Source organism: Anguilla rostrata, chromosome 15 (assembly GCF_018555375.3).
Source record: "Anguilla rostrata isolate EN2019 chromosome 15, ASM1855537v3, whole genome shotgun sequence".
Classification (NCBI taxonomy): domain Eukaryota; kingdom Metazoa; phylum Chordata; class Actinopteri; order Anguilliformes; family Anguillidae; genus Anguilla; species Anguilla rostrata.
This window is the reverse complement of record NC_057947.1, coordinates 9,248,889-9,261,036: the sequence shown is the minus strand read 5'-3', so window position 1 is coordinate 9,261,036 and position 12,148 is coordinate 9,248,889. Positions and strand designations below refer to the sequence as shown.

The window sequence follows — 12,148 nt, the reverse complement described above, 5'->3', positions numbered from 1 at the left end:
ATTAGGCAAAGGAATATATAGACAGGTGGCAAATTAAATATAAACCCTGAATAAATGAGGATGGTAGGATCTTCAGTCACAAAGACTCATCTGGCTAATGTTTCAAAAGGAACAATGACTAAAGTGACATCTGCATGTAGACCTATGGGAAAGACATTGGTAAATACGGTCGGAACATGTACATTTGATGACCGTGATGCATTAGTGCGATATGTAAGGAAAAACAGAAGAGCAACTGTTTTTCAGGTGACTGAATGTCAATGCGGGATGTGACAACAAGAACAGTCTGACAATAACCACATAGAGGGATATTTTAGTAGGGTTGCAGTTCATAAACCCCTCTTTGCAAAGACAAATGTACATTTACCAATCACTTGGTAAAGGAAACCAAAGAGAGCCAATCACTAAAAAGGAATATGTATGGAAAGCATGATGTTCAAAAAACAGTCCAGATTGTAGCTCGCATGATTGTTAATTTAAACTCAGCTCTATGGAAAAATGAGTCAATTAAACATAATGAAAGTCATGTACATAAGTATTGCAAGTCACAGTTGCAAGGGTTCCATTGGCATAAGTTAACAGAAACACTAGAGCTCCAATCAATAAATAAATACATAAATAAATAGCATAGACTAAAATGTCCAATTTAATTCAACTGTTAACAGACAACTTTGGTCCCGCTCTGGAATTGTTTAACAGTTGAATTAACACTGGACATTTTACAGTGTATATAAACATATTTAACAAACAAATATCTTTGAAAGTTTGACAAGTGTACAGACATTCTCTCTCTCAACATCCATTTAAAGAAATCTTGTTTGATCATTTGTCTGTCCCATATGTTCAGCGTTTATATATGCAAATTGGTAAGACCCTCAAAATAGCATGATTCCCCAGTGTTAGCCACCTTAGTTTAAAGGTGGTCGGGTTTGGATGAAACTGAAACACGTTCTTCAAGACCAAACTTGCACAGGTTTACCTGTGAATATTCTGGCACGTTTGTGCTACTGCTGTCACGAGATACGCCCCCATGTCTCCTGCTTGCCTGCACCTCCAGAAAATAAGTTCTGAGCTCGGTTGCAGCTGAGCTGAGCTGGTTGCAGTATATCTGAATAGAAAGACAGGTGAGTAATAGAAAGAGCTTGGGGATGACACCATATGAAGGGAAACAATAAGTCATCTTATTAGGATATATTTGCACGTAACATACCAGCAGGCATGTTACTCTCCAATAAATAATTAATCATTCATCTCATCCGTCAAATCCCTTGAACCTCCTTGTGTGTTTCCATCTATGCAGTGTATTTGATTATATGAAAATATCATATTAAATAAAATATTTATTTATCCAAGTCCCAGACTGTAATCTATTTTTAAGGGAGTTTTGGTTGTATTGCATATGCCATTGTCCTTTTGTCATCACAGCCAGGCTAGGAGATAAATTTACCATCATGATTATTAATCCCACATTCCAAATATGATTATTATTCCCACATTCACATCATGAATATTATTCCCACATTCCCATCATGATTATTATTCCCACATTCCTATCATGATTATTCCCACATTTCCATCCTGATTATTCCCACATTCCCATCAGATTATTATTCCAATTCCCATCATGATTATTATTCCCACATTTCCATCCTGATTATTCCCACATTCCCATCATGATTATTATTCCCACATTCCCATCATAAATATTCCCACATTCTCATCATGAGGCGTTAATTTTTGTATATGCACTTGTGTTTTCCTTAGTAGAAATGCAGGAAGCACAGATATGAATAATACATATGTGGTAGTGCGTGATTTTTGTTTTTTCATACTTTTTTTATTTGGCACCCAATGTGGAGCTGTACATATCCAATTCACACCCTGATTTGGAATATCAAATTCAATCACAGCTACGTTTATGTAAGAATCCCACTGGTGATTCATGAGAGTGTAAACATCCATGGTCACCCCCTCAAACATGTGGTGTCGCCAGCTGATTGTTTTTCCTTTCCACAACCAAACTACATGTAGAGTGGAGTCAGAGGAAGGGCTTTCCTACCCAGGATAATGCAATCGCCAATTGCACATCACCCTGTGGGGCTATTGGCCACAGTCCGGATTTGATCCCAGACCATGGGGCTCATCCACACACACTTTACTGTACCTGGAGTCCTGAGTGAAGAGTCATGTGGTCATGTGTGATTGTACGGCTCAGGAGAATCCCAGGGAATGCTTACACAGCTGACTGGGCGTATTTGGATTGACAGGTCAACATCCACGCTGTTAATGATACATATTTTACGGTCGTCCCTTTCACATTGCTGCAGCAGATGCCGTACCATTAAATGCAGCAGATATTTCATTAGCATAATTTCTAAAACAGCAGATGATGCGTCAATGATGATTTTCCTCCCATCTGAACGGTCTTCTTGACTGAGCGTCGGGCTTCTCCACAGACGTGGGTTCGGTCGAGGGTCTGGCGTACCACCGGGCCTGGGACACTCTGTACTGGACCAGCTCCACCGGCTCCACCATCACCCGGCACACCATCGACCAGGCCCGGCGCGGAGCCTTCACCCGGGAGGCCGTGGTCGCCATGTCCGAGGAGGACCGCCCACACGTCCTCGCCCTGGACGAGTGCCAGAAGTAAGACTTTCCGCCATTTTGTCTGTCCCGCCTCTCTGTTCTCTGATTCATGCAGTGTCTGCTCTGGAGACTCTTATCCACCGTAAGTTTGCCTGAATATATTAAAAAACAAATGCATTAAGTTTTATTCTTATTATTATCACTGTTATTTATACACCGTGAATAGGAGTGAATAAGTAAAAAATAAGCGTTCTTAATATTCTTATTTTTAAACCATGATAAGTTTATTAGTAAATAAAAGTATAAATGAAAAGACCACATATTATTGGCACTATTTGTTTAACCTTTCATTTAATCCAGTGTGATATTGTAAGGGTGTCAATCAAATTGGCAAGCAGAAGATTATATATTTATTTTCACACCAGTTCTGCAGAAACGCGGTAATTTTTAAACCTTTAATGCCACACTATTCCTAATAGAATTTGTAGACATGAATATCCTTGTCTTGTCACATTACTGAGATTTGATCAAAATCAAATCTGCTTTGAATAAATGCCCCTCAGAAATGGTGTGCATTATTGAGATCAAATATGTTCTCGTCATTTGACACCAAAGCGAGGCAAAGTAAATGATATTTCTACACGTTAAAAGCCCAGGTAATTATCCCCAGAATTCGGAAAAGCCGAGGAATTAGATCTTCGCAGCTACTGTAGAAATGAATGAAATCCTCCGCCCACAGTTAAAAGATTCTATTTTAGCTCAGGTTATTTGGAAGTACTGGGAGTAATGAAGGGGAAAGATTACCTAATTGGTTTGACCGCGTCGTATCGGTGGAGCAGAATTGAGAAATTATAGACGGCACTGTATTTTCACAATAACCCAGCTTGAACGCTTCTGAACAAATTATTCACACGGCGTGTTGGAACCTTGCCCGAATCCTTTTTTTTTCTTTTTTTTTTCTCTCTCTCCATAAAAAAAAGCTTGATATTCCGGGGACATGCTGACCCGTGGTTGCGATAAAAAACCGAATTTCACAGACTAAATTAAACTTTCAACCCGGGGGCCATATCCCCTGTCAGCCGTTTGGCTCATTTTCAGATGCTCACTAGAAGGCCTCATTTAATTAAAAATTAGCCTGAAATGACTAATCAACACTTCTCATCCCTTAATGTGCAAACGGTATGAACGCTGCAAAAATGCTAGAGCGAAACAAACACGTTGGCTCTCTCGTGAAAGTTATTTTCTTAAAATATGAAATGCATTTTATTTATCTTCCATATTAAGAGGTGAAAATTGCCTCACACACACATTATAACAACAATAATAATACATGCATAACAGTCCTGAGCATGGTGTTGCTAATGTATTAAGATGTTATAATCGGATTAGGAACTTTAATTATGAGAGTGCTTTACAAAGTAGTGGATCTATACCAAAAAAGGTTGTGAGCTCTTTAAAAGGCTCATGAAGGGGGGCCTTAGGTGTATGCCATTATGCTCAAAGGGTGTGTGCTTGTGATGAACCCCTGCCTGACTTCACACCATGGAGTGCTTTTTCACAACTCTGTAAGATTCAGTCGGATGTTCCTTACTGTGTGTCACAGTGTGGCGTATCGGCCGGACTGGGATAGAAGTCCGCGAGATGTTCGCGCGTTTCTCCCGCACCTCGGAGGCTTCCTGTTGGCAGGTCAGCCGGCGAGCCCCATTATGCGGTTGATATGGGGGAGCTGTCCCTGGCGCGTCAGGTCGAGCGGGGGGTGGTGGTGGTGGTGGGGGGGGGGGCTGTGCGGGAAGTGACACCGATATCCAGGAGGAACTTTCAGCTCGCGTCTCCCTCGGCAACCGTAACCAGGACGTCCGTGTCAGGCGCTGACTAAGGCTCTGGCTTAGCGGCTCTCTCGGGCTGATGTCACCGCGCGGTCCGGGGCGATCTGTCGGTTTCGCGGCGGGACGAGGTGACACGCCTGGTCCCACGAACGCGAGGACTGCGCAGCGTACCCGGAGGCTCGCTCGCGGGGACAGGTCAGCCTCGTCCTCTCCCCCCCCCCCCCCGAGGGGCTCGCTCATACTGCCTGCCTCAGGGCGGAGGAGAGAGCTCCACCTGTATGAACAGAGCAACTCTCCCTCTGAGCCTCCCAGCCATGCTTATGTTACACAGACATGGGTGAGGGGCTTACTGTGTGGCTTACTGTATGTTACACAGACAAGGGTGAGGGGCTTACTGTGTGGCTTATTGTATGTTACACAGACATGGGTGAGGAGCTTACTGTGTGGATCTGAGGTTTTCCTCGGCATTTCAAATTGAAACTCGGCATAAATACTAAGCGTGCGGCTGCACCTATGAACCAGGAGACAGACGCAGCATCAGCCTTCATTCAACAGAGAAGCAGGATTGCAGGCTGAAAAGAACTGAGGTAATGAAGGTTAACGGGAATAAAGCCTCATTATTTATAACCTCTGTGTCTGAAATGAAAATGAGCAGCACAAGGACATTACATTTTCGGAGCAGCCACTGAGATAGGGCATCTTCTGCATTTGTTTTTCAAGAGAGATAAAGGACTACACGTTAACAATCTCAGGGCATGGTCTAAAGCACATGGTGCAAGGGCATGTCTAAATCCACTTTTGCTATTTAAATGGCCTTCCAGGCAGTTCATTTAAAGATAACAGGAATGAAAGAGTTTGTGTCTATAAAATAAGCCCATTCTGATTGGCCACTTGAGGCATTCTACGGTCAAATATTTATGAATAATGACCACTTCATATTACTCTGCAGAAATAAGAGCCTCAATTTGACTGTTGTCACTTTAAGAAAATCAACAAATCTGCAGTCATGAAATCCATGTGGCTTCCCCCTCCTAACTTTTCCTAAACATATGTATTTAATATTCTGATATCATTTTAATATCAATATTGCAGAAAGACATAAACATGTATGCCCGATCATTTTGATCACTGTGTGTAACATTGTTGTGAAATGACAAGGCTGTCAATGCCATGTGTGCTTGTGTTGCCTAGTAAATGTAATAATTTTTACAGTAATTACAGTTAATGCAAGCTATACAGCACATTGAGTTAGCAAACGTAAACCCAGTCAAAAACATTTAGAAAGTCACGGAAAGATTACTATCTTAATATTTTGCCCAAAAAAACAGTGAAACAACTGAAATATGGCTTAAAATTTGGTTTTTGTTTGTTGTAACCCAAATACGCCAACAAATTGCCTGACCACACCTCATCTTAACACCAACTCGTACTCATCCACACGAGTGGTGCTGGATGATAAAATGACAACTGTGTACGTCTGAAACTAGCGAAGACACTTGCGTTTGGGTTACTGTTGCTTAGCGCCGAGTGTAAAATAGAGCCCAAATAATGTCCCTCTTACCAATAATTCAAGAATTATACATGCCCTTTTCAAGAGGATACTAGGTGACTCACAGGTAACTTTTCCATATGTGTGCTGCTCAAATTCACTGGTCTTACGTCAGGCATTTACATCAGTTGAAGAATGTGCGTCTGTCACCATCTAACAAGCCATTTTAGAGGGAAAGTAAGAAAGCATGTTGTTATTGTACCAACCTTGTTTCACATATTTGGGCTGTACGCTTGTTCCTTGACCGTGTTGAAAGTGGATGTGAAAGCTCGTAAAGGTTACAGTTATGTCCGCCCCGACTGGCTCACAGTGTGACATTATCAGTCATACCCTGAGGAATATAAAACGGAAAGGTTATGAATAATTTTCTGTTCTATTACAGTTTGTGTCCTTCTGTTCTTGCTACAGTCCCAACGCTATTTAAGGTATCCATACTCTATGACTGAGCTCCCGCAATGTGTGTAGTGTTTTGTTAACACAGCACATTGTTGGGATAAGACTGTCGAAAAATGGGTTTGGATTAAGGGCTCTGTTTTGAGGAAGTAGAGTTCAGTGGGGAAACACCTGAGCGAACACTGATGCTGACCAAAACGAGGCGTGTCCCATTCGCTTTCTGCATTTTGCAGAATATAACGTAACGCGCATTAGCGGATGTTGCACCACAGCAGTTTAAAAACACTACCCTCTTAAGTCTTTTAAAATACTAGTGCGTTTTAGACCCCCCAAATGACAGTGCAAACCTATAAGAAACAGGGATGAGAACACCAGATGCAACTTCCTTGTACAGTTTGAGCAAGCAGCGTTTTGCATCTTCAAAATGGAGCCCTGTATCTTCTGTTAAAAAGACACAATAGTCATTTGTTTTGAGAACACAGACAACACAAATGCCTAGCTGTGGCTACTGCAGCTGCTATTGGTGTAATATGGAAATTATACCCATGCCTTATTTGTGCTGAATATGGTTGTGGTGTGTTTCTTTTGCATTCTGCAGCTTGATGTTCTGGACCAACTGGAACGAACAGAAGCCCAGTATCGTGAGGTCCACTCTGGCAGGAAGCAACATGCAGATAATCGTTAGCACTGAAATCCTTACGCCCAACGGACTCACCATTGACCACAAAGCAGAGAAGCTCTACTTTTCCGACGGGAGTTTGGGGAAGATTGAAAGATGTGAATATGACGGATCTCAAAGACACGTGAGTAGAAACTCTTTGGCAAAAACAAGCAAGCCAACCCCAGCATTAGCAGTGTCGAGAAAACACCCGGCTGTTTTTGTATGAGTGGCCTTGAAAAGTCCCAAGCGCTTCTTTCAAGATTTTTACATTTCATTATTTTAATTACATGTTATTCTTGTTTTTAACTAAAAAGATGGGATTTAATTTTTGTGTCTTTTAAAACATATTCTGCAAAGGAAAAAGGCTATAGCAGTGGTGCCATGTGGATATTCTTTAATTTCCCAAGGAAATGTGTGAGCTGTTTTATCTTAAGAAGGAGATCACAATATATGCAACATTTCCCTCAGTGTCTTTATAATTACATTTACAATATAATTACAAGTTTTTTTTTCATATTCAGTTGTAAAATTATTTATAAATATTTTATTTTTATGCCATGGAGTGTAATTATAGTTATTTTGTTAGTTTGTGCTAATATCCGGGTTCCATTTCAATTTCACAATGCATATTAGCAGAAGACATTGATTGATGAACTCCTCTAATCTTTTCAAGAATGCCTCATCATTTCCTGATTATGAATATGTGAAAGATCATGTCTGCCGGTTAAAACACAAACCGGAATGATTTCACAGTTCTCTGCACCGACAGAGTTCGCAGTTTCCTCGCGCTTGCCACAAACGCTCGGAATCGCAAATGAAAACAATAAACCGCTCCAAATTTTCAGGCTTTCTGTGCTCCTCTGGAAGCTCACTTGGTTTTCCATTATTTTTCCGATCCATGCAAAGCTTCTGAAATAGATACGGCAGTTATTTAGACAGAGCTGTTACATCAAAAAATAATTTTTCTACAGTTTAAAAAAAAAATACTTTCAATCGTTCGCCTGACGTGGAGATGCGGTGATTTTCATTACTGAAGTCATCGCTTAAGAAAAATTAGCGGCCTGCTGGAGCTCTCGTCTTATCGCAGGGAGTCAAATGTAATTCATGACAAAATGCTCTGGGTAAGTCATCAAACGTTAGAACCGCAAACTGCACAATAACCCCTCGCTCGGTGTGGTGCTCTGCCACGCTCGGTTTTCGGAATCGCACGACCGACACGACGTCTTTAAATTGGCTTCGAATCCGCCGCGATGCGTTGACCTTGAGCTGCCGGGGGTTCTCACGGGCGGGGTTGTCATCCCACGGCAGTGCAAATGAGTTCGTGAAGACTCGCTTTAACGTCCGCCGTACACCGGCCCTGCCGGCCGTCCAATTAAAACCCCGAAAATTGAGCCCGGCGACCGAGCATCAACAGAGCACTAGGTGGTGCGCTGGTGTCTATTAATAAAATGGTGTGCGAGTGCGAAGCTGAACGGCAGGTGTTGAATTGGATCCTCGGAACGACAGATCCGTGCGCCGGGGGCGTTGCGACAGCTCGACAGCGGCCTTGTGTCTCTGTCGCTTGATGTGATTAGATTAACACAAAGGGAGACAGAGCAGAGCTCCCGGCTCTTATTTCTGTAACCCCTGTTCCTTATCGCACGTCGAGCCCGTTTTCATCAGGTGATAATGCTATTAGCGATCGCGGCGTTCAGTGATGTCGTTTGGGGATGCAGGTGTTAAGCATGGCCGCAGTTCGCTGGTGTCCCTGCTGCTTGCCTGAAAATAATTTCACCCGAAACTGTAGAAAAACTTGCTCTGTTTCCTCTCGTGAGTTTCAGTATTAATCGTAACGCAAACCGTTGAGTTAAAATGCAGGAGACAAAGCTGGAGCACTGTTGATAATTCCAGGACTCATAATTGCTTTATATTGCCCATATACTGAGTTTTGGGAGAGAGGGTCTGTTGGCCACGATTTAAGATGTAAAAATACATCTAGACGCTCAGAGAAATTTGGGAGAAGATCAAGCAATGCCAGAACGCATTGAAATAAATCCGCATGATCTTTATCCCAGGACTCCAGTCTATTTGGTTGACAGTATTTTGTCCGATCCCTTGGCATTATAAAAAAAGGGCTGCGTTGTGTACTGTGCAGCGGCATGTTTACCTGGCTGCTTTATCTGCGTTGGATTGCTTTAACCGGGCTTAACTCTGCCGGGAGAACGGCAGACGGATTCTGGCGGAGCGTCTGAACCGCGCTGGGCGGGAGAAATTGGCAACGCTCGGTCAGCTTACTGTCAGCGGCTGCGTCCGCGAGGCCTGTCAGTTAGCGCTTTGTAGCGGAGCCCAGAGACTCCACGGCACGACACCGACGCTAACAGTCTCTGACTGCTGCGCGAGGGATAAGGTAGCAGAGCTAAAGTACCCTGCGCCCCGGCCGTCGCTTTGAGCCGGTGCTATTGCTCGAGGAGGCACTGAACAGACCTCTTACGTGACAGTTTACGACAGCTCTGAAATTCCAATGCCGAGGTGGAGAATCTGCCGCGTTCATCGAGGCAAATGCCGGCTGATCCCTTCATCTGAAGCGTTTCGGCTGTTTACACGGATGGAATTAGCGTCTCGCGGGAGGCTCATCAGTGACGAGGAGGTCGCGAGGGACAGGTTAGCGGTGGATTACCGCATGAGCGCGTGATCGCGCCGCGGCCTGTCCTTTTTAGATACTGCGTGCGGTAAGCGTGCGGTAGGTGTGCGGTAAGCGTGCGGCACTGGAAGGCTCTGTTCCTTAAGAGCACATCCACGGCCGCTGGAGCGTGTCTAGAACGTTCCGCGAGAGAGAGAGAGAGAGAGAGGCAGAGCTCTGCTGTGATGTGTCAGAGACCGAAACAGCTGGGAAATCAGAAAGTGAAAATGCATCGAAGAGCAAGGGTAGCCGAAAATAAAACTCTCAGAGGTAAACGGGAAGAGGTGTACTGCTTCTCAAATGGCTTCTCTCACAATCGTGACCTTATTTTCTGTGGCTTTTCCGGATTAAAGAATACAAAATACATTAGTCATTATATCCAGAGAACTTAGTTAGTCAGGTGTTAGAGGAATAGTGTGTTATTGGAGGTGGGGTGTTGGTGGAGTGAGGTGTGATCGAGTGGTGTGTGATTGTAGTGGTGTGTTAGTGGAGTGGGGTGAGAGTGGATCGAGGGATGAGTGGAGTGGGGTAAGTGGAGTGAGGTCTTAGTGGAGTGGGGTGAGAGTCGAGTGGTGTGTTAGTGGGGTGGGGCATTAATGGAGTGAGGTATTAGTGGAGTGGGGTGTGTGTGGAGTGGGGTATTAGTGGAGTGGGGTGTGTGTGTGGAGTGGGGTATTAGTGGAGGGTGTGTGTGTGGAGTGGGGTATTAGTGGAGTGGGGTGAGAGTCGAGTGGTGTGTTAGTGGGGTGGGGCATTAATGGAGTGGGGTGTGAGTGGAGTGGGGTATTAGTGGAGTGGGGTATTAGTGGACTTTTGAACATGCATGTCTTACTGTGACTGGTCCTTCAGATGTGTTGACCCTGAATTTAGAGCATTCTCAAACAGCAGGTCAGAATTTCACATACTCCATATATTGAGCACATCAGATTAAATGAAAAAGGATGGAACTGCTTTAAAATAGGTTGTTACTTTTGCTGGGGGCTTGTTTTGTCAGTCAGTCATAACAGCTGCCATTTTATCGACACTGAGACTCATTTTGAAATGGGCTTCTGAAAACGCAGTTTAACTGATTTCTGCTCTGTTCCGACCGCAGGTCATTGTGAAGTCCGAGCCGGGGAGCTTTTTCGGACTGGCTGTTTACGGCCACTTGGTCTTCTGGTCAGACTGGGTGCGGAGGGCTGTGTTACGTGCCAACAAGTACACAGGCGGCGACATAAAAGTGCTCCGAGCAGACATCCCACACCAGCCAATGGGGATAGTGGCTGTCGCCAACGACACCAATAACTGTGAGTTTTCTTCTTTTTTTAACTATGCGTCATATGGTGATATTGACTCTGTCCGTTCCAGTGTGTTTGTATGTGTGGGTGTGTGCACATGTGTCGATGTGTGCGTGACTGTGTGTGTGTGTGTGTGTGTGTGTGTGTTTTTCTCATCAGGTTTTCTGATGTTTCAAATGTTTCAAAATGTACACAATGCATTCTTATATGACTGTGATAATGTGAAGGTCATCTGGGTGAAACCACTTTCCATCTCTCCCCCAAGAATCAATAATAGTCATTCTAGTCACCTGTTGGCTATTTGTGAAATGCTGTTGATAGAAATGAGAAATTAACAGGATTTCATTCACCTGGGCAGAGACTGTGGTTCACGGTATCCTACAGAGGCAGCTGTGTTTATTGATTTAGCCATTTCTTAATTACACGCAACTCCCATTGGCCAGTTATGCCCAGCGTCTATCAAATCAGCATTCAATTCACTTCATCCTTAATGCATGTGTAAGTGCACCCATTTTGTTCATCCATTCAGTTTACTTCAGGTCCTTAGAATGTTGTTTTTGTTCGATGCTCAGTACTGTAAAATCATCGTTCAATCACAGCCCCGGTATCTGAAAGTTTTCCATCATTTTCGTCTTACTGAGTCATAGCTTATATAGTTACGCATGTGTGCTAGGGAAAGGAGGTATGGTGACAGAAACACTTCTGTCTCACAAGCCTGATTGGTTCATGTGACGCTTGTCAGTTCAGTTTTCTGATTTGAATTTCTAAATAGAAAATTGAAGATAGGGTTTTTACAGTTTTTTTTCATTTTACTATTTTCCATTTCCCCCTATAGTATGTATTCTGTCATGGATAGCTAGCTACCCACCTACTTCATTTGCTTCAAAACTGCAGCTATATGGTCGTAGGAAGATTTTATCAAAGTTGTCTTCATTCAATTGAACACCTATGTGATGAGATGGGAGCCAACATAGCCTAATGGCATTACATAACATACTTTGTGGACAGATGGTAAATTTAATAAATATTGCACATGTTTACAGACTGCTTAGCTAATTCAGTGTTGATACAGTAAAACTAAAATATTAGATGCAGAACTTGTCCTTTAAGCAGGATTACATATTGAATCCAATTTTCTATTTTCTGATTTTCTGAAGAAAATCAGGACAGAAAATTGAACTGATACAGTAAGTCAGA

General features: G+C 43.2%; 1 protein-coding gene and 1 long non-coding RNA gene across 2 annotated transcripts in view; one reads left to right on the top strand and one right to left on the bottom strand.

The window, feature by feature from the left end:
- The window catches only part of LOC135241237 (low-density lipoprotein receptor-related protein 1B-like), a 457,371-nt gene that overhangs the window by 317,174 nt on the left and 128,049 nt on the right, over positions 1–12,148 (top strand). Inside the window, exons 43-45 of the mRNA XM_064311460.1 lie at positions 2,457–2,646; positions 6,953–7,157; positions 10,768–10,960. Of these exons, the coding sequence (XP_064167530.1) occupies positions 2,457–2,646; positions 6,953–7,157; positions 10,768–10,960 (588 nt within the window). The remainder of the gene's footprint in view (positions 1–2,456; positions 2,647–6,952; positions 7,158–10,767; positions 10,961–12,148) is intronic.
- LOC135241239 (uncharacterized) lies at positions 3,788–7,154 on the bottom strand. Its single transcript, XR_010325959.1, has 3 exons — positions 7,070–7,154; positions 6,168–6,292; positions 3,788–4,923 (listed from the first exon to the last, which is right to left on the bottom strand). It is a non-coding gene; the product is annotated as an uncharacterized LOC135241239 (long non-coding RNA).